Below are 24,687 nucleotides of genomic sequence, written 5' to 3'. Positions count from 1 at the left end.
TATATAATACCCTTCCAACTAATACTACGTTATTAGGGACTGGAGTTGATAAGCGGAACAACTTACCTCAGCTGAGGAACAACCCACCCCTTTGTGGGGCGAGTTGTTCCTTGTCGACTTTTTTCAGAAAAAATATCCTGAGCAATAATATATGCTTATTTCAAAGAACTTAAGTTTACAATTTGAAACAAGGATAAATTATGCACCGTTTTATATAGGAATCGTTGATTTTAAACATTTCTATTACACTTAAATTGCCTCCGACTCCAAAATCGGAACGTCGAACCCCGGTCTCCCCTACAAGAGAACACATCTATTTTATTGTGTACCTCGTTAAATCAAATCAAATCAAATCAAATCACATCAAATCTGTTTATTTGCTCGTATATGGTCATACAAAGGTGTAAAGGTTAACTGTACGGAATGCACAAAAAAGATTAATAACTTATAATATAAAAAGTCTTATATGGTAGTTAATGATATTCAAAGATAAAATCAGATATAGAGGGGACGGAACACATGGGGTGCGTAATTATGTTTATACAAAAATCATATCATTACCTCCATTGTTACTTGATTAACCTTAATTCGACCGTCTACGACCTACTTACATAAAAGAAAAAATATCAATATTCATATATTACACATCTTAATGATACTTACATCATACATGTTTGTCAAATATGTTAGTTCATAAGTTTTACCAATCCCTAAATGCGAAAGTAACTCTGTCTGTCTGTCTGTTACGCTTTCCCACTTAAACCTCTCAACCGATTTTGATGAAATTTGGCACAGACAATCTTTAGACCCTGAGAAAGAACGTAGGCTACCTTTTATCAAAACACCACGCGGGCAAAGCCGCGGGCGGAAGCTAGTATCTAATAAAATAGCTGAATTTATAAAGATTCTTATATAAGCCTCAAATTATAAAAGGATCCAGATATTACAACGTTATAAAGAAAATGTCGGCACCTGTCGCACAAAATGAACTCCCGCTCAATATTTTTATACTCAATTAATAGGCTTCTTTATGCAAAGTACCAATTTACATATTTTCAGGGTTCGAATAAATTCGGTCCGTGTTTTTTTGCTTTTATTTACTTTACAATTGCAATCAGGAAATAATTTGTTAGCTATGCTGTAAATTTTAAAATCTTAATTTAAAATAGGTCTTATGAACTAAGCTTAAAAATATTTTAATCATCTCTTATCTCACCCTGAAAATGGAATAATATATATTAAATGTGCCATATTATTCATTAAAGATTATTTTTTTAGAGTCAATAATATTCAAAATCGACAAAGAGCAAAACAAACAAATATTTCCACTTTTATAATACTTCCCGAAGTGGTCCAGAAATGAGATGATGTCCAAGAATCTACGAACGAAAATGGTCATGTAAATCTATTTAGAAAAGGAACAAATTCGACTAATTTTTTTCGTCATCAACCGCTAATTCATATTCCTATATTTTATCTTTTAAGTATAATCTATACTAGTATTATATAGCTGAAGAGTTCGTTTGTTTGAACGCGCTTATCTCAGGAACTACTGGTCCGATTCGAAAAATTATTTCGGTGTTAGAAAGCCCATTTATCGAGGAAGGCTATAGGCTATATCGACACGCTAAGACCAACAGCAGCACAGCTAGTATGGTTAATAAGCAGGTCCACTAAACCTATTTTTGAAAGGGTAATAATGTATAGACAATACCATAAATATTTGGAAGCCACCAAAACAGTTTAACATTGCTACACAGAAACTATAAAATAGTCTTACAATACACCAATTAATTAGACTCTAGCTTCATTCAGTATTTAACTGTAGTGCGGTAAAGAGCGGTATACGTCTCAGAGAGTAATTACGCGGTTTTCTCTAAGTAACGATTTTAATTGTAAACTTTCTGCACAATACAGGACTGGGCGAAGTTATTGGCTGTGTTATATATTAATTGCAAATGAGTCTGTGATTCTTGTTGAACTATTTTATATTGTAATTGCTGTACACTGTACAGCTTACTTCACAATAATGGGAATGCAATGCATAACAATGAGTGCAATAATTATTTGAAGAGAAGATTAATAAATCGGAAAAAATATTATGAACAAAAAATGAATTCGTATCTAATAATATTATCATGATTAATGTTGTTATTACTAGATTTCCGCCTGTGGCTTTGCCCGCTTTGTCCTAATCCTAATAAATTATTCCCCATGCGTAGTTGTAATGCGTAATGCGTAATTTTGAAAACCTAAGCATACACACATAAAATGATGATCCCGACTGTAGGATGTGTTATACTGCATTAAACATCAGATTTTATTCAAAATAACAGGACTATATATTATTACACACACATACATGATTCTACAGCCACACAACTTAGAATCATATCACGTACCTATCATAAATGTTAAAATACAGCTTATGAAGAATAAAATGAAAATCGCACTTAGGTAGATAAATAAAATTGATCAGTGGAATGGACTTTAAGTGCCTCATCACACCACAAAGAGATAAGAGCTTTCACAGAGGGTGGTATTTAGAACCATCCAAAACTGATAATGTGTTTGTTACTCCTTCACGCAAAAACTGCTGAACCGATTGTCATGAAATTTGGCACACACACATAAAGGGAACTTGGATTAACACATAAAATACATACCCTAGTTATTATCCCAAAATCCGGCAGGGACGGGAACTATGCAGGTTTTCCATTAACTACGCGGGTGAAGCTGCGGGCGAAAACTAGAAGCTAGAATAATATAAAAAAAACGGTATACAACACAATACGTAACATAAAACCCACTGCGTTTTAATATATTGATCATTAGACCACAAAAACAGCAATTATGGCCCACCCCACATTAACTACTTATAATGTAAGACAGGTCGGCCATTTGTCTGACAAAATAGATTATAGGCTGAATGCATTGTTTAGAGAGCTATGTTTTACCTTACGACGTCATTTTCTTACTCGGGGGTCACGACTCACGACCCTTGCGTTGAAATTGTTTTGGTAGGTTGCTATAAAAGATATGCTTTTAATAAAGGTTAATATCGAAATCCTATTAGATTTAAATATAAAAAAAACTACAAAATAACTATTTGCTTAGTTAATAATGAATATTTTTTAATCGAATAAATTTTAACTTTAATGTTGCAAGCAGTTGTATAGGTTGATGTTGCTATACATTTATTACCTACTAGCTTCCGCCCGCGACTCCGTCCGCGCGGATGTCGGTTTTCGCGTGGATGGTTTATTTCTCCATTTTGAGTAGGTACCTCTGACAATAAAATCTTATAAATATCTATTGGACCCAATTCCCAAATACGGCTAGGCCTATAATAATACGCAACGTGTGTTCGCGGTTCTACGGAACAACGTCTATGGATAAAAGTGAAAAATTAAGATTAATTTTTTTCTACGTATTTTTCCAGGATAAAAAGTATCCTATTTTACGCCCAGGATAGTAAGGTATAATTATACCAAGTTTCATCGAAATCGAACCGCCAGTTTTCACGTGATGCCTTCACATACAGACAGACAGACAGACAGACAGACAGACAAAAATTTTTTTAATCACATATTTGGGTTTGGTATCGATCCAGTAACACCCCCTGCTATTTATTTTTTCAATATTTTCAATGTACAGAATTGACCCTTCTACAGATTTATTATATGTATAGATTTATTAATTTTTTTGCGTTTGGTTTGATGGTTCAAGTGATTGAGAACCGATGCCTCAATAATACATAGTTATAATATACATTATATATATATGATTCATCATAATATATATGATTCTTATTGTGAATTGTGATCAAAATTAGCATTATTATTCTTAATAATAATGTTTGTTGTTACTCAATAATTTTGCCTGTACTACTGATTTTAACTAAGTATTCAAACAATTATTTCACAAATAAAATAAAATATAAATCTGATTAATTGAAATAACCTTTATCGTACATAATATTACGTAGGAATGTAATATTACATAATTCCTAATAATTATAATAATTTCAATTTATATAAGCAAAAACTAATACATGAAAAGTAATTGAATAATTGGCAACCTACTTCTTTTAAGTCGGATAATAATTAATGGCTTTGAAGTGGCCTTGTAATATAAAGAATTCAACATAAAAGTATTCGAACTAAGCGAAGTTTATTTCATCCGTATCAGGAATTTGAGTCACTTCTGAATGACTAGTTCAGTAAAGGTAGAATTCTCAGAAAGAGACCTTGCTAACATTTATACGTTATACCGCGAACGGTATAATTATTGTAAACATTGTAAAGGTAATTTTATTTTTTACTAGCGGTCCTCCCCGGCTTCGCCCGTGGTACATATTTCGCAATAAAAGGTAGCCTGTTCTTTCTCAGGGTCTAAATATTGTCTGTGCCAAATTTCATCAAAAAACCATACATGCATAATTGCAAACCTTTCCTCTTTATAATATTAGTATAGAAGAATGTGTAGGTAAACTAGAGGTTTATTCCTGAAAGTTGGTTATAACAAATTGACGCGAAAATATCTCTGTCTGTCTGTAACGCTTTTATGCCAAACCACAGAATAATAACTAAGTAGTAGCTTATAGCTAGCCAAACTGGGAACCCCAAAGATACCTACATCACAGAGAGGGCATCATAGACAGCCTTTATATAATACTAGCGGTCCTCCCCGGCCTCGCCCGTGGTACTTCTCTCCATAAGAACCATCCTCGTACTTCAATAAATGTAATAAAAAAAGAATTAATGAAATCGGTTCAGTTGTTCTCGAGTTATGCGCTTACCAACACATTTTGCGATTCATTTTTATATTATAGATTTATCGTCAAATACCTACTCAATTCAGAAATCGGTCGTAAGCGTTTTAGTGAAGCTACTTTTAGTCCAAAAATCTAGATAAAGTCTTGATACGTGTCAAATAATGAATGAATACGACTGCCACGTGACACTTGACAGAGTTCATTCAGTAGGTACGTGTGAGCGAAGTCGTGGGCGGAAATCTAGGCTTATTATATAAATGTATTTTTAAAACTATATAAGTACAAGTGACTACATTATACATATACAAGACGAGTTTTTTTTATAAAAAAGAGTTACTGTTTCGCCTTTTTATGTAACTAGTTTTCGGCCCGCGACTTCGCCCGCGTTTTCAAAGAAAAACCCACATGGTTCCCGTTCCCATGGGATTTTCGGGATAAAACCTATCCTATGTGTTAATCCAAGTTATATATATGTGTGCAAAATTTCATTGTTCTCGGTTGAGAGGTAGATAGTATTAGCGTGAAAGAGTAACAAACATACACACACACATTCATCCTCACAGACTTTTGCATTTATAATATTTGTAGGAAGTAGTGTAATAGGAAGTAGGATTTAGAATAGAAGCGTATTTAGGTACCTATCGAATACGTCATCAAAAATCACAAGATATCAGAGATTAAGAATGTTTTATGTTGCAGCGTGCACGGCATGGACGTGGCAGGTGGCTAGGGCATGCTCTGCGGCGCCATCTGGTCGGCCGCGCCGGTGAGCCTGCGCGGGCTGGCGCCCTCCCTGCCGCCCGCGCCCCGCCTCCTCGCCGCGCTCGTCATGCACGCACTGCATGATGACGAGACTAGCTTCCTAGGTACGTGGTATCAACCGGCCCTTCCGGCCTCCACTCAAGCGACAGCTCAAGCCGAGGTTCGTGATCCCCGTCAAGTGGGGACGCCCTTGCATATGTCGCTACCAGGGTGAACCTTCAGTTCACCCACGCGTTCGCGTTAAGATGTAGAAGCCCTTCTGGTTAACATCGAGAAAAAAGCACAGAAAAAACAACTAGGTACGTGGTCAGTTGGTCGGAGTCGCAGCAGGTACGGCATAGACGTGGCGGGTAGCTAGGGCATGCTCTGCAGCGTCATCTGTGGTCGCAATGCTGAAATGGACTTGACTTGGATGGCCATTTGGTAAGCTACTTTTATTCCACACGAAATTCAATGAAGAAACATGGTCAAATTTAACAAAAAGTATAATGAACTTATGAGTAGACACTCATATAACATTTTCCAAGGAAGTCAATATAATTTATACAAATTTATATTATGGTATGCGATAGGACCAGAGTGAATCTTCTTACAGTGAGCTGGCAGTAAGTACTTCCACAATATGTTGGTTTGAATATGTACTTATAGAGTTATGGACTATTCCCATTCCTTCCTATCTTATCCTTCTTATTAAAAAATAATAATTAACTCATACCACAAACCAAAAAATTAAAAATATATAGCTGACCTAGCAAACGCAGTTTTGCCATATCAGGGACGGGAATACAAATAATTTACGACCAATCGTATTTACACAAAATGTTCCAAAAAATCGGTCAACCATTTCGGAATGTTTTGTTACAATGTGGCACGAGAATTTTTTGTAATTTATAATTATGATTATTTATGCAAGCAAAAGTTTGTGCCTAGTCTATAAATTTGGGATAATCGAGTACAGATGTTTTTGCCTAGGTTATAAATTACGTGGTCTAAACTTAACTAAATCCAGTCAGCTGTCGCGAGAAAGGTTTGAAAACATTACAATTTAGAAAACATACATATTCACATTTGTTTAGTACAAAAAATAAGAAAAAAATCAATAAGATAATACGGTCAACATAATGTTGTAGACTTATTACCTTTTAAAATAAATCCTCCAAACTTCGTAAATCGTAACTTAATACGTTTCGTCTGCACGAGTTAGAAAAAGTGCTTACAAATGTAATAACCTAAGTCTAGATATCATTTTTAGTGCTAGCACTAAAATAAAAACTCATTTTTGAATTTCTTACGCACCGTCTGAACAACGACACGATTTCTTTGTTATTTAGTTTTTCATTGCTTTATCACCTCTACTAGCTTACCGCCCGCGGTTTCGCCCTCTTTGCCCGCATCAAAATCCGTTGCGTAGTTTTGAAGATATAAGCATACAAAGGGACATAGGGACAGAGAAAGCGACTTTGTTTATACTATGTACCTAGTGATGATACTTTTATCAGACTAATAATAATATAGGTACTACGTAGGTATACAACTTTTATTCAGTAGTTTAATATTTATTTTTATTAACCGACTGAATAACAGTAAAGCTATGTTTACCTGTTTGTTCTAGCGTGAAGGTACTGTAGATGATTGTAAATAATTTATTACACTTAAGTTGTTTTTATATACAACTTACCATATTTACCCATGAAAGCTAAAGATGAAATCCAGATGTTTTGAACAGTTATAGTAAGGTATATACCGCATTTCCAAAAATAGAAGGATTTTTTTTTCTAACTGTTGACAAACATAAGGGAAAAGGAAGAAACACACTTAAATTATTATCAAACACAAAATTATAATAAGTATTTTAATTCCCAAAACATAGTGGTGACGGTGAGGCTATGGCGTCAAGATGTCTGCGATAAGCTCGCGTGACCATCAACCTGCTGAATATCGACCATTTGATTGTTATTTAATCGATACTATATCCTGTGGCTTTGCTCACTTTAATATGTATGCTAAGATAGTTCATAGACCATAGTAGACCTGAAAATGTTTTTAAATTAAAACTTACAGGGAAATGCGAAATAATAACGGGTTTAATGCTAGGTAGGTTGTGCTCTTCCTGTGCTGGAACTCTTTTAAATAAATTCATAAAATATTTTGATTCTGTATTTTTTTGAAGTCAAACTTCTGTAGGCGCGTTGAGAATAAAATGTCAAGGTCGCGTCATGGCAAAACTGTCACGCCATGGAGTAAGACGACGATTTTGGTACCTATCTTTGAATGTTGCCAAAGAAGTTTCACTTCTAACAGTAGGTAACACGTGTGCTCGGCACACACGCTCTTTTTTTTAAGCATGTTATGAATTTAACAGAGTTTCAGGATGAGAAGAGTTGATAGGAATAAATATTAAGGCCGGTTGCAGAGCTTCACCGACCATCAGTGCGTACGTCAGTCGCATACATATGACAAGCCGCAAGCGCGACTGACGTACGCACTGATGGTCGGTGAAGGTCTGCAACCGGCCTAAAATACGTGATAGAAAGACGATACTACATGGCGAAATTCTTGCGGTAATACTAGTCAAAAATACTCATTGTTCTTGCAAACTCTCATCAATAGAAAAACAATAGTTTAAAAACAATGCTATTACTTATTACAAAATGTAGGACATGACGTCTGTTGCGAACCGATAATTCGATAGTGCATTCCTAGTATAATTACAGGGGTCGGGTTGCGTAATCACACTTATTGGTTTCAATTTTGGCATTGTTTCGCCTTTGGTAACAATTTATCAAAGATCTTTTAGTCAATATCTGACCCGTTTGGCAGTGGTTGGTGACCTTGACTGTGCTACAGATAAAATATAATAATATGTAGTATATGAAAATCTAAAAAGTCAGCGATCCTTGATAAGTGTACAAAGTTTGGATTGAATAATGAATGGGTCGGTTTAGTGGGTTATAATCAAGTCTAAAGGAGTCGGTTATGAACAGGTGAAACCACGTGAAACTAATAAAAGCATGTCAAAAATACTAGGTATTATATATTTATATATACTACTAGCACGCCCCGGCTTCGCCCGTGGTACATTTTTACGTTTTCTCTTGTGTTTTCTCTCCATAAGAACCATCCTTGTACTTCAAGAAATGTAATAAACAAGTGATAACTGCGTTAAAAACAACCGACTTCAAACTTGCACTTGCAAAATTTACAAATACCTACAGACAAAAATGCTCATAAAATAAAAACTACTGGGCCTATCCGAATAAAATTTTTATGGGACCAATTCGACACCATCCCGCATCGAACAAAAAAAGAATCACGTAAATCGGTTCAGAAACATGTACATACATAAAAAAAAAACATACCGGCCGAATTGATAACCTCCTCCTTTTTTTTGAAGTCGGTTAAAAAAGAATTAACGAAATCGGTTCAGTTGTTCTCGAGTTATGCGCTTACCAACACATTTTGCGATTTATTTTTATATTATAGAAGATTATAGATGTACTGACTGAAGGAAGATAATATTTTCTAGTCTAGATATATTTGTATGTAGATCTTATTTCATGGTTTATTTACAATAATATGACCTACATTAACATATTTCTCACAAATTATTATACCTACACAGAATTTAAGATTATTTATATATAGAGTTATTTTTATTAAAGTGTTTGGTAATAAGTACTTAATCCGTGACCTTAGTGGAATTTGGGTTAAATGCCTTTCTCAATATACTTATTTATAAACTTAATCTTTAGTTAAGTTCCTATTAACGTTACTAGTTTTTGTTTTACGGCAAATCGAATGCAGTGCTTACTTTCGAAACACAAACAAAAGATAAAGGAAAGCTGTTTTTAATATTTAGCAAACAAACATGTTTTTAAATTCAAATTCCCACGACATTGTATGAACCACAGAACTATCTCAATATACTTAGTTCTGTGTAACTTTTTACTTGTATACATATAAGTAGTAAGATATCGTTTGTTAAATAATATGTACACATGTCGTTTATTATATGTATATTTTAATTATTCAATATGTAAAGTTTATTATGTAGTATTATATATGTATATAATATAGTATAGTTTATTATATTATGTTTAGTATATGTTTAGTTTAAAATCTATTTAAATCATAAGTAGGTACACATAGAACATTTAATGCTCACTTCAATATAACTCAACAAAAACTTTATATTTTGCATTCTCGCATTCGCATACTAAAATATAGTTATCTAATCGAAGATCGCATAAATTAAAAACTTCGCTACAATTACATGGAACCCAAGTATTGTAAGTTTTTCATAACAATTTAATTTACAAGAAAATAATATGCAACTAGAATTTTCCCTGAAAACTTAACTCTGACGTGTTCAGATGACTCACCCGGTTTTCCCTTCCTGTCATGACACACGATTATAAACCTTATTGTGTAGGGGTGAATGATACAAGAATGTTAAATAATAATAATGGGTCAAGTTTCTAAGGCTCAGAATAGGTTGTTGGGATTTACTCTTCGACTAGGACAGTCGAGGATGTGTCGATTTTATGTTTATTTCGGATTTGTACGACTCATTTTGAAGATAAGATTGAGTAAGTTCATGTTTTATATTTTATACTAGCTTACCGCCCGCGGCTTTGCCCGCTTTGTATAATACCTAATAAATTATATACTAAAACCTTCCTCTTGAATCAGTCTACCGATCAAAAAAACCCGCATCAAAATCCGTTGCGTAGTTTTAAAGATTTAAGCATACAAATGGACATAGGGACGGAAATAGCGACTTTGCTTTATATATTTTATATTATACTAGTTTTCCGCAAGCGGATTCAACTGCGTAGTCAAAGGAAAACCTGCACATTTCCTGTTCCCGTGGGATTCCCGGGACAAAACCTATCCTATGTCTTTTCTCAGGTCTCAAACTATATTTTCGTATTTTTCAATGGTTTTAGCGTGAAGAGACAGACATACAGACCGACAAACAGACATAAAATGTAGAATGGTGTGTTCGATAGTTCATTGATCGAGGATTGCTATAACTTACTATGAGGCGTAAAGCATCGTCGCGTAAATGTAAAAAAAAAATATACCTTTTTAGAGCAAGCGAAATTTTGTGGGTCAGTTACCTATTTGTATGAATATTTTTCCAGAAATTAGGACGTTTCCGCACCATTGTTAATCGGTATTCTAAGGAACATTTCTATGAACTGAAACGCGTCCTATATTCTCGCGACACGAAAATAATTAGGGAGATTTTAATTAAGGTTTAAATTTTTGTATTTTCTGTAGAAAGAACTAATTTATAGTTTTGTTAGAAATTATTATAGTGGACTTTTTTGGAAATCAACCAGAAACAATGTCTTGTAAGCGAAATTTTACTAACATCGGTTCAGTAAATTTTCATTTATTATGGGATAACAATATGGCCGAAGGTGGCTAATGGATAATTGATTGACTTTTAAATTGATCGTGAACTCAACACGTGATACTGTTGATTTGGATGTCATTTCAAAATTTTACGCCAATCACCATGTTATTTTTTTTTTATTTCAAGTCTATGCATGTTAACATTAGGTATTTTCAATTTTAAATGTGTTTGTTAAGTCAATTGCATATTTTATTATTAAAATATGTTATCGAAAATAAAGTTATGTGTTATGATCGGGAAAATATTATGTTATTATAAATTGTTTGTAACACTTTAGAGCATGAATGGCTGAATTTTTCTGGATGAAATGTGATAAAGAAATAGATAATCGAAAAAAATAGAATTAGCATTTTTTTCTTGTACAAACATTCTTCATTCTAGCTTATATTTTATTGAAATCTTGGAACTGTAATATGGTAATTAAAAATTATATAAGGCCTAACACGTGCGGTAAGCTGATTCACATATTTTCTAAGTCCCGATATTTGAAAATAATAAAACAACTTATAAAATGACCCGTGAATAGGGTTGTCAACCATACTCTTAAATAGAGCTTTTAATATGTTTAAATTTACAGTTGGAATGTTTGGACTCCCATAATTATTTTAAAAACGATGAAATGTGCTACTAAAAGTACAAAAAAAAAATACATTTTCCAAATTACTAAATAAATGATACTCTTTTTTGTAAGACCGTACTCTTTATTTACCTCCTTAAATACTCTATTTCTTCTAAAAAAATGTTGGCAACCCTTGTGAAGCATACTGTATCGAAATAGCTCGGATTGTAATGGAAAATCAATACCTACGTTTGAACGTAAAGCGGATTAATTATTCAGACTGACAAACATGTGTTTTATTGGATTATAATACGTCTTTTGTTTAGGTAAATGTCGTGATTTTTATCCTTTTATTTGTGAATGTGATTGTTGGGTTTTTTTACATTTGTTTATGTTGGTTACGATAAATCCTACTGATATTATAAATTCGAAAGTTTGTTAGGATGCTTGTATGTTTTGTATATGTACATAGTACATATGGGTGATTATACAAAAATGGGGTAACTTTTAAGGATATTTTGTTTACTATATTTTTTATATCAGATTATTACAAATTAGGGTGTATGTGATAGCTAATCTAATGAATATATTGTTCCAAATCGGGCCAGCCACTTTTTTAAGTAGATTGTGAGATATTTTAAATTTTCCGGATTTGGCCTCCAGGGGACTGACAAGGCTAACATAGTACTGATAAAAAACACAATTTTGTAATATTCTTAAAGAAATTCAATGAAAATTACTACAAATCTCTCAGTTTTAATAATGGCACATGTCTTTTATGTATTAAAATCACTTAGTTACATTTAAAAATGATAATTGATAATATATTGTGATACTGGGAAAAAACAATGTCTCAATTTTCAAAACAGCCTTCTGACATTTAACGCAACGTGAATATTCTTACTCTCTTACTTAACTTACTACTTTGACTTAGTTTTACTTAATATTTCAAGTAATTCACAAACAATAGAAACAAAAAAAACGGCCAAGTGCGAGTTGGACTTCTAACAAACCTATTTTTTATTATGTTTGTAACTTAAAATTTACACTTTTAGCAATTTTTCCTTTATATGTGTTATAAGACATTGCTTTTTACCATATTTTAAGACTGTATACACGGCAAGCATCCTGTGTATTTTTTTATTCCCTTGCGAATATTTAAATTTGCGGAAATTTGCAGTATTAACGGATGTAGGTATCTTTTAATTGCGTTGCGTTATAAGTTTAATTTTTTTACAGCCCCAAGGGTTCTGATGTTGAGTATTTAATATTTTCAAATTGATACCTCCACGCGCTTCAAAAAAACGTCTTAACAGACAAACGGACAACAAAGTGATCCTATAAGGGTTCTGTTTTTTCCTTTTGAGGTTCGGAGCCCTAAAAATCTAACATTATTTATGTTAAAAGTACTAATTTTCATAAAATGGTTCATGGTTTTTAACCAAAGGCTTGAATGAAAGTCTCATCTGAGTTTTCATAAGAGCCTTTTGACATTTTTATAATGTTATTAAAATAATTAACTTTTATGTTATTTTGAGGTAATTTTACTTCACAATATTATACGTTTACGTATTTATCTAATAAATACATAATATAACAAGCTATGCCCTGAAAGCATCAAAATCAATAATTAAAATAAAATAAGATCTTTTAAATAAGATTATTAGTAGTTTGTTTCAATAGCTCTTTTCTTTGCTACTCTTTTTTAAATGTTTCTTCCCTAGTCAAATTCAGTTTCTTTTAGCGTGGCGCATGATGTTTTAAACTGAAATATCAAATAGAAATGCTTATACCAATAGCAATCAAGATAAAAGTTCTCAAAAACGATAGAATCATCAGTACTATGGGGTCTCGTCAGTCCACTGGCGCGATATCTGACATAGGACTGATGCCAGCGGATTGATAAAAAGGGACTTAATATGAGATTATAATCACAAATTATGTTTTTTTGCCTTATTTATTATATCAACAAACTATATTTTTACAAATCATACTTAACCATGTATGAATGAAAATAATAATTTGTGGCGAGGTGTTGGGGAGTAGCGACCTCGCGGGAACCGAGCGCTCCCGGGGGAGGTCCCTGTCCTCACCTCTGGGCTGTCCCAGTGGCAGTTCGGAGTGAACAATGACGAGGTTCAGGATCCCCCACCTCTGGCTTGCCTTTGTTGGCCGTCCAGAGTGGAGCCGCTAGAGCTATATGCTCGGGGGTGGAAGTGTCTAATGGCGTAATAGCGGGGAAACCCGCTCCGGGCCCGCGGGCCCGCGATGGTGAAACCGGTGCCGCACCTCTCTACACCCCCAGCCGTTCAGCTGATGTTGCCCCCTTGTTGCCATTATCGGTAACCTTTTTGGGAGCCCATCGACCGAACTGGCGAGTCACCGTCTGCCATAATTTTCAATTTTTAATATTGAAAAGGCAGACGTCCATAGCCCCCATAGACCCAATATACCAGTCCATCTAACACCCCCTTCCATAACCCAGTTTTATTCATTTCCATTTTTCTGCAATAGTCCTACATTGGCCGCGGACTGCCCAGGGCTGTATCTCTATAGTGCAGCCATGGGCAGGCTGCGGCTGGTGTCCCACAACACATTAAATTCTCTAGGGCCTCTGCGTGTTGGACCTGTGTCCCCACGTAAGCCTTCCAAAGGACCGGGTATCATCCTTACGGCGATACCCGTGTATTATGGAGAGAGACATAATAATAATAATAAGGGCGTAGGGATGTGACGACCCCATCGCCCACGGTTGGGATATCTATTGTTTACGTGATAATAGATATTCCACCCGTGCAATCAGTCAACCCGCAGGACACCTTGTGGCGGGGTGTCGGGGAGTAGCGACCCCCTGGGAACCGAGTGCTCCCGGGGGAGGCCCCTGTCTTCATCTCCGGCTTGCCTTCACTGGCCGGTCGGAGTGAAGCCTGACGAGGACAGGACCCCCACCTCTGGCTTGCCTTAACCGGCCGGCCAGAGTGGAGTCGCGAGAGCTTTTAGCTCGAAGGGTGGATGCGAATCGTAAGTGGCGAGTGGGCACGTGATGCTGGACCCTCAGGGAGCGCGTGATCGGAGTTTAAAGTCCAGGGACGCCTCTCCACCCTTAGCTGCTCACAATATGTTGCCCCCTTGTCGCACTATTGCAGCGACTTGTTTCGGGGGCCCATACAGTGAGAGGGCGAGTCACCACCTGCCAACAATTTTTTGCTATATCTTAGTAGAAAGGCAGGTGCCATAGTCTTCCATAGTCCTTAATTCCGGTCCATTAACATCCCATTCCATAGCCCAGTTTATTTTGTTTCCTTATCTTGTAATAGTCCTACATCGGCCGCGGACTGCCCAGGGCTGTATCTCTATAGTGCAGTCATGGGCAGGCTGCGGCTGGTGTCCCACAACACAGTAAAGTTCTCGAAAGGGCCTCTGCGTGTTGGATCCGTGTCCCCACGTAAGCCTTCCAAAGGACCGGGTACTTTCCTTATGATGGTACCCGTGTATTATGGAACTGAGATACATAATAATAATAATAAGAATGTTTATTTAGCACCACATAATACAAACAGAAAAAAAAAAAAATAACAAAAATAAACGAAAAATCAAAAAGAAAAAACAATAAAAAGGTAGGTACTTACGGCTGATCAGTGTGGTGCCAAAAAGGGTAGCTACTCAGCATGTGCTACACGTTATGTTGTGAAGCGCTGATTTTCAGTAGTCCCTTGTTGGAGTGCCAGTCAAAAGATGTGAAACAATAATACTTAAATATATATATACCATAATTTTTGTGTACTTAAATATATTGTATAATATATAAATATATCTACTAATTAATAGAGTACATAGGAATTAATAATAATAATTATTTAAATGTAATATTATAATAACACAATTATACATATATTATGAATTACCATATAGAATAGACAAGGAATAAACAATAAATACAACAATCACGGTACGACTGTAATAACAATGCGACTAAGGCTGGTTACGAAACTCGGTAAGTAGCTGTTTTTTGAGACCATGTTTAAAACTTGATAAGGTCCTCGAGTTTCGCAATGGAGGTGGTAAATTATTCCAGCACTTAGTCGCATTATATTTAAAACTACCTTTAAAAATGGATGTATGGTGTTTCGGTACTGCCAGCTTGACGAGGGTCGCCCTAGTAGCCATGCCCTTCGCACCTCCCATCCATGTCAGCTTACTATAAAGATACGCTGGGGCTTTGCTACTAATCACATCGAAGAGAAGAGATGCAAGATGTAAACGCCTACGGTGGTCCATGTTGAGGATATTTGCATTTTTCAAGTAAGGTGAAATGTGTGTTCGAGCAGGAATATCCCAACAGAACCTAGCGCAGGCGTTTTGCACTCGTTGTATGGCTCTTTTTGTACGAGACAGGAGACGAGGACCGTACATTACATCCGCATAGTTAAGCTTTGACAGAACCAAAGACTCACACATTCTCAGACGCAGACGAGGATTAAGATAGCTTCTTATTCGGTATAATAGTTTTAATCGGTAGAAGCAGTTTGCGATTGTTGTATTTATGAATTTTTCGAATCTTAGTGCTTCATCGAAAATGACACCTAGATTCCGAGCTTCACGCACACGTTCTAACGGGACTCCGTTTATATGCAACAGCGACGTTTGTTGCTCAACCTTTTTAATAACTTGAGGAGTACCCAGTATCATAAATTTTGTTTTTTCTGCATTAAGTACTAATGCATTATTCGCTGACCATTTTGAAATACTGTCGAGATCGTCGTTCAATTTTTGAATGAAGTCGTGAGTTTTGTCAGGTTTAAAGGAGGTATATAACTGGACATCATCAGCGTAAATGTGGTATTGGCTGTACTTAATTTTCGATATTATATCAGCAGTGTACAAGACAAACAATACAGGTCCCAAAATAGAACCCTGAGGTACTCCTCTTTTCACTGGGCTACAGTGAGAAAGAGAAGTAGTACCGTCACTATTAGAGACCACCACAGTCTGCCTACGTTCACCAAGATAACTCTTAAACCAAGCAACAGATTCTGGGCTAAAGCCATAATAGACCAATTTTGACAAAAGTAGGTTAGTATCTATGGTGTCAAAAGCACGTGAAAAGTCTAAAAGGACCAAAAGCGTTCCCTTACCACAATCCTGTTCGCATAAAATATTATCCAGCACATCCGTCAATGCCGTTACAGTACCTCTTCGCTTTCTGAAACCAGATTGAAGATCGGGCAGTATGTTATTGGATTCAAGATATTCCATAAGTTGGTTGTGTACAATCTTTTCAAGAATTTTGGAGCAACATGGCAAGATGCTGATAGGCCGTAAGTCTTTAACAGATGTAGGATTATTTTTCTTTGGGAGTGGTCGCACCAATGCACTCTGCCACATCGCCGGAAATGTACTATTTTTTATAGATACATTAATAATGTGCGTCAAGATAGGTAGTGTCTGTGATATTGTGAGGTTAATCATATCTAGAGATAAGTCATCAGTACCTACAGCTTGAGACTTGAGACTCTTTAATGCCTTTAGTACAGTTTCTTCGCTCACAGGCTTGAGTTCGAAAGAGGCATTGCTTATAAAGCGATGTTCGTTGAAATGAGCTAAATAAGATGTTGGTACGGCGTTATTGGTAGGGACATTTAGGAAATGAGTATTTATAGTATTGGCGTCACTGATATGTACTGGAAGTATAAAGTCATCTTTTAGTTTAACCTGTACATTATCTTTTAAATGGGTCCATAAGGCGCGTGGATTTTGTATGTTAGAATTTATGTATGTTTCAAAGTAAGCTGTTTTTTCACGATGAAGTGCAGATGCAACATATTTTTTTAAATCGATATAGTAGTTCTTGGCACTATCTGTTTTACAAATTTTAGCCCTGGCTTGAGCTTCGTCTCGTCTTTTCATCATTTGTTTAATATTATACGTCAACCAAGGTGGCTGTTTTAATTTGATGTATATATTTTTCCTAGGCGCGTGTAAATCAAAGATTTTTACCATACTACTTGTGAATAAGGTAACGATGTCGTTGACATTTGTTATTGATAATAAGTAGTTCCAATCAACTGCGATTAGTGATTTATTAAACTGATTATGATTTAAATCCCGCATACATCTACGCGAAATCCACCTTGGCTTTGTCCGTTCCTTTAAAATATTCAAATAGCAGGATATAACCGAGTGATTACTAAGAGAGGCAATATGATCTACTACTACACTAGATACGCCTGCATTGGTACAAATTAAATCGATTAGTGTCTCACTGTTATTTGTAAAATGAGTAGGTTGTGACACCATTTGGTTCAATCCCGCTGATTGTAAAAACTCGGATAACTTTTTTGTATTGGTATGATTTTTGTTCAATACGTTCACGTTAAAATCACCTAAAAGTACAATATTGTCACTCCAAATGAATGTGCCCATGGAGTCAATGAGAGCATCAAAGAATGTATCTACATCCAACCATGGTGGCCGATACGCAGTACCGATAACAATTGAGCGTCCACGGCTTGTTATTTTTATCCACATCTGTTCAACGGGATGTGTCACTGGGTGTGTTAATATGCGGTATGACAAGCTCGATTTAAGATAAAAACCAACCCCACCTCCCCGAGAACGTACAGTCTGTGGTCGAGGGATATGGCGTAAGCGGTAGCCCGGCACATTTGGTGCACGCCCTTCTTCGCCCTCACGCAGCCATGTTTCGTTGATTGCCATGATATCGACAGCGTGACGATCCATTGCCACCATAAACTCATCATGGCGAGTGCTAAGAGAACCAGGGTTAAGAAAACCAATTTTTATCCGGTTTCCCCGGTTATGAATATAATATACTTGTTCAAACATCCTGTATTTGACAATAATGGCGTCAAATTTTGTATAACAATAAGAATCATAAAAAAGATCGTTCTCAGTTATTAAAAAATAAAACAAATGCATGTTATCATATAATATATACTTATAAAATTTTAAATTAGCTAATAGTGTTACAGTTAAACAAATATAAGTAAATAAATATTGTAGTTTATATATATATTTTTTAAATACTATATTACAAATACACAATATTATAAATAAGATATACATCACAAGACATACCAATGTTTGTAGAAATACCCAATTCAGCACCACACCTGCATCGCCGCGATTATGATAAATAAACCTTAAACTAATAACAATGTCGGTTAATATCTTAAAAATTAACAACCTATAATTAATATGATAAACTGCGACAGTATCATAATTCCTAATATATCGAAACAATTTACTCGGTTGATATTCTGTAGTTAATGAAAAGATACAAATATTTTTATTTTTGCAAATATAAGAAGAAGCCTTACTATATAATTCTGTATAAAATGCTGATAGCTTTTTACATAAATACAATTTATTTACTGTAAAAATATTTAGTGTTAAATCATTCAAACGGCAATACGACAAAAAATTTGTTTTATGTCCTCTTCTGATTTTATACAAAAAGATTGAGAATTCGATTCACATCGAGCATATATACGTCCTGCACGGGTCCAAATATAACGCCACTTCATTTCAGTACCTTTTTGACGAGCTATATAAAACAATCTACGATTAGTACTAGTTAAATGTTCATTGACATAAAAGCGACGAGGCTCGCCACCGATATCAGTTCCCGCGGTGTCTGCGCCGCGATGCACGCGTGCAGCGCGCAGGAGGTCGTCCCGTACCGATCTGCGCGCCAAGCGCACGACGATGGGGCGCGCACGAGACGAGTTATTAGGGGCATTATTCAAAGGCCGCCGACCAGATCGATGCGCGCTTACTATATCACGCTCATCCAGTTGTTGACCAATTTTACGAGCAAGCGTCATAGCAATGTGCGTGAGGTTCTCGGCGCTGTTCTCCGGGATGCCCGTTATCTCGACGTCATTCATCAGGTTCTCCTGTTCAGACTCATTGAGACGGTATTGGAGCTCCGCAACCGATTTAAGCAGGCTCTCACAGTTATCAGACTGGGTTTGTGTCAAAGTTTTATCCTCTAACTTTGAGATCCTTTCTTCCACTTCATCAATTCTGGTATTTATTTGTGATATAGCCAATGTTAACTGTGACATGTCCCTTCGAAAACCGGACAGTTCTGTGCGCAAAAGCTTGATCTCATGAACCAACGACGGCGCGTCCTGCTGCATTACCGCATCTAAGAAAGCATCGGTATCTTCGTTGGCTGGCATTGCGGAAGTACTCTTGCAGCCTTTACAAAGCCATTTCGGACTGATACGTGAGTTTGTATTCATGTTTACACACGGCTTATGGTAGGTTAGACTGCATTTAGTGCATTTGGCGCCATCCGATGATGCGATGAATTTACCGCAAGAAGGACATTTGTTTGCCATTATAATCGTTATAAGTGGTTGTTGTGTAGTGATTATAACAAATAATATAATATATGGATGGCGTTATCGTTATGTAACGTTAGCAGTTTTATAGTTGAAAGTAGGTATATTTTTTGTCAAAATAGACTATTAAATGTTAAAAACTCCACTGTGTCTGATTCTCTAAGGCAGTGAGTTAAACATAAAAATAACTTTAGTGATACAAATATCGATGATAAAAGTTTTTCAATCGCGTTTTTATGTTGTGGGTACTTGCGTGTTCATCAGCTGGTCGTCAGCTGTGTGTTAGATTGATTATTTCACAATACACATAAATTCAGTTCGTGATAACACTGTGGCACACGCGTTTTATAACTAACTTTTAAAATTAGCACTTTTTAACTGCGTTTACACGATTAATTAATTATAAAACTCAAAAATTAACGGGAGCTAACTGACACTTCTAATGGCTGACATTCCAATGTCCAAAATAAAAATCAGTTTAACAATAAAATAACGACTCACCATAGGACTGAAATGTTGACTGGCGCAGCACGAATTTAGAGGACAAACACAACCCTAGCGCTGGTACAGTTATGACGGCCATCAAAATATGGGATGCACAAGTAACTTCATTACCAACATTAATATTTAGACAGGGATTTGACCTCGACTTGGTGATATTTAGCGAGAATTTCAAATTTAAAAAACACACAACGGACTGACCAATAAAAACGATGACAAAGTTTATTTTTATTTTTTAAATAAAATGTTAAACATTTCGATATGAAAGTTATACTATATAATACTATGAATATCAAAGATTGTCCTGAGTTAGTAAGTTTTCTCTAATCAATGATAATGTTTATAAAATAGTCACTTGATTGTTGGTTTTCGGAGTTGTGACATGCCAAAGTACTGATTATTTAAGTATTAATTTTGTTTTTTTATCAATTTGTATTTTAAATAAAGAAGTGAAAGTGAGTGACCAAATAAAGGACGCTTTATTGTTTTAAAATAGATTGTTATTTGATTAAAATATAATAATACTTTGTATAAATTGGCTGGTGACATTGAGTTACCCCATTTTTGTATAATGACCCATATATATGTGTGTTTGTTATTCTATCGCGAAAAAACTATTGAATGGGATTTGGATAAAGCTAACTGTAAAATAGGTTTAGGTTATACATCAGAATTACGTTAATACACAATATGAGCTGCAGTAGCTGTAGATAATGCTTGATTTTAAATATTCGTATTTGAGTTTGTCCGTCTTATTAATCTAAGGTTAGATCAGTCACAAGTTCTCAATAAAGTTTTCAGCGAGGAAAGCTTTTATCATTGTAGAGGTTCAAAAAATTTGAAAATTTTTATAGCGAGATATTGAGATACTCAATTTAAACAGATGTATGTACATACGTATTGCACATCAAATACCTTAAGTTAAATCTAAAACATATAAAGTACATAAATGCATATTGCCTATTGGCTATTGAGAAGATAATCTACGGTATATAAGTCGTCGTAGTATAATATGAGCGAAAAACCATTTTTATTGATAATAATCTATAAAAATTCAACGTTAAATTAACATAATTGCACTAGAATATGTATATTGTGAAGTAAATAATAGATGTTAGAACTCGTTTTTATTTGCCTTTATATGCGATGCTTAGTAGCGACATTGTGTATGTGGGCCAACGACATTGTGTATGTGGGCCAATGAATGCAGAATGGCCAGAGAAATGGCGGGAAAATCATGTATTTTTTTTACTAATTGTAGATAGGTTATAGTTTTTTCTTATTTGTCCTAAATGTTTTATGATTTGCTCGTGTTAAAACGCTTGAGTCGCTCTTGGTTGTAATTTTGCAGACTGAGTTTAATATAAAATAAAAAATTACACATACCTTGGCTACAAAATATTTTCCATACCCAATTCTCCCACTACCCTTGTATTTTTTCAAATTCAAATACGAATTAATTTAGAATTATGGAAAACAAACGCTTAAAAGTTTTCTTCTAAATTTGCATAACAACGATAAACAAACATTTGTATTCCATCTTACTTTTTAAAACAGTAGCTACACACCGAACCTACCGCTAAGTGTCTGATATAACGCACTAACAATTCCTATTAATAATGACGTACTCACAAATCGTATAAATAATGATGTACTCACAATTCTTATAAAAAAGTAACACAAATCGCTTCCGCTAATCTTAATCTAATCGCCATTTCCATGGCTCACGTACGTGCAGTGAAGCATCGACGCATCTTTACCCAATACGCTGGTTGCGTCACGAGGCAGACGCGTGAAATGTGACAAGAGTTACTGCTTTATTACTTTACGTGTTTTATTTATATGGTTACGCAATTTGACTAGGCAATTAATACATAATAGTATTTATTTATTTGATATTGTTATAAGTATATATATTGCATGCGTACAGTATCACGCGAAGCATTTAGGTACCAAAAACCAAATACGTGTGCAAATAGGTTATCACCTCGTTACCTCTATACTATGTCTATGACGTACACTTTAGTTATCTGTGGTCTAGGTTTCGAATTTCGGGGCCTTGTATATTTTTTTTATTTTTCAATATTAGTAGGTACAGGTAGGTACATTATTTTTAATGGTCTTTAAAATTGTTTGCATAAAATTTTATTTGTTTTTATAAAGAGTAATTACTTTTGAAATACATTAAATTCAGAACCGGAACCTAAATGTCAAATGTTACCGCTACGTACATATTTTGTAATCTGTGCAATTATAATTAAAATTAATTTATTCGTATGTTATTTATTATATTAATTAAAATAGGTAATTTCAATTTTAATCGCATTGCTCCGCTCCTGCTGGTTTAATAGTGATGATATATAGTCAGCCATCCTAGATAAATGGGCTATCAAACACCGAAAGAATTTTTCAAATCAAACCAGTAGTTCCTGAGATTAGCGCGTTCAAACAAACAAACTCTTCAGCTTTATAATATTATAAGTATAGATTTATATGCCCATGTTAAATATTTTTAGTAAATGTTTATATGAACAGAGTTTTTATATGTCTAGTAAATAAAATAAAGACCGTGAGTTTCAGTTAAAAATACATTTTGTAAATGTCAAACCTTTTCTCATACGGTTTTCTTTTCTATTTTTATAAAATCTTATGAAATGGCATTATTAAAGCATGAAGGTTATATATTTCAAAAGGTTAAAGATACAATTTTGAGTGCAATAAATAAGGGTGTTAATTTAATTTAAAACGTTAAAGGGGTGAGGTTTTTATCTAGAGGGTTGTTGGTCCTTAGCTAATGTGTTTGAAACCCTAGTGTTAAAATAAGGGTTCTAATACCTTTCAGCGTAAGTTTAATACTGATACTTATATGCTATTCTAAAGCTATATAATCTTACTAGCTGTTGCCCGCAGCTTCGCCTGCGTGAAAAAGACAAATTTTCACGATACTAACTTTCATCCCCTATTTTATCCCCTTGGGGGTAGAATTGATCAAAATCCTTTCTTAGCGAATGCCTACGTCCTAACATCTACCTGCATGCCAAATTTCAGCCCGATGCGATGTGTTCAGTGGTTTGGGCTGTGCGTTGATTGATCAAGTCAGTCAATCACCTTTGAGTTTTATTATTTATATTATATATTATAAACTTTTTCTTTAAAAGACGTGATCGTCGTATAATTCGTAAATACATATTGAAGATAATAAAATATGTATTTAGTTTTAATTATATACCTATCTACTCTGATTTTCTTCGTATTAAATATAATGATACATTATTTCGAGTATTGCCTAATAATCATAACCTTACTTATTAATATGTACCTACATATACCAATTATGTCATTACATTATATAAATGGAAATTTAATAAACTCTAATGCGAATATAACCAATTATAATACAGTCAATATTAATCGTAGTTATATTTACTTACATAATAATTGATTGCTCTTGACCTTAATAAGATCAGAAACTAGTTAAAGCACGTAGCTTTGTTTAGTTTTTTTCACTCCATTTTCACATACCAATACGAGTACGTTTTATAAAGGATTTAAACATTGTCAAAACTAGATCACTAATATTATAATTGTCGTTTTACGATATAGATAAGAATGTTTATAAATCTGCATAATTTTAAACATTATTTGGACTTTAGGTAAGTACCTTTATGATCATTAATTATGATATTATCTATGAATAAATTCTAGAATCAAGAATCAAAGGACATACCCATCTATTTACTTTACTGATTTATTTTTCATCACACGACATCGTAGAACAATAGCCACCTCACACTCCTCACACCAATAATTTTGTAGTTTTGCAAAACTTCCCCTTACACTGTTATATTATTTTGCCAATATTTTTGCCTAGGTATATAAGCCATCCTTAGATTTCCATAACTTTATAGGTAGTTGACGCAACTGTGATCCTAAGTTGATAAAGTTATACATTTCGTTTTTCTTTTTCCTTTTACCTATAATACGACGTATTTACATTTGGGGTAAAATTCTAAATTTGAAATTTTCTATATAGATTTGATGAAGGTATAGAAATATTGTTGAAAGAATAAATTCGAATGAAAATAAGATAAATTGTTTAAATAAAAATCTCGATTAAAAAGCTTTAAAAGGCAAAACTTACCAATTTGAACCGCAAAATATGTCAAACGGAATTGAATTAAAAAATGAAAAATCAGCTGTTCAATTCAGACCGCAATAGACGGCACTGGCCGGGGCGCGCATCCCTTGTTGTACCCCGCCGCCCCGCGCCGCACTGCCAGTCGCATTTCTG

General features: G+C 34.7%; 1 protein-coding gene across 1 annotated transcript; it reads right to left on the bottom strand.

Moving 5' to 3' along the window:
• Positions 1-17,584: 17,584 nt before the first annotated feature.
• Positions 17,585-19,730, bottom strand: LOC123701189. Its single transcript, XM_045648585.1, has 3 exons — positions 19,079-19,730; positions 18,145-18,292; positions 17,585-17,588 (listed from the first exon to the last, which is right to left on the bottom strand). The coding sequence occupies exons 1-3, from the start codon at positions 19,728-19,730 to the stop codon at positions 17,585-17,587; spliced, it is 804 nt and encodes a 267-aa protein (XP_045504541.1).
• Between the last annotated feature and the right edge of the window lie 4,957 nt (positions 19,731-24,687).

The sequence above is a fragment of the Colias croceus genome, chromosome 21 (genome assembly GCF_905220415.1).
Source record: "Colias croceus chromosome 21, ilColCroc2.1".
NCBI classification, from domain to species: domain Eukaryota; kingdom Metazoa; phylum Arthropoda; class Insecta; order Lepidoptera; family Pieridae; genus Colias; species Colias croceus.
The sequence above is the reverse complement of the archived record's forward strand: the minus strand, read 5'-3'. Positions and strand labels throughout refer to the sequence as shown.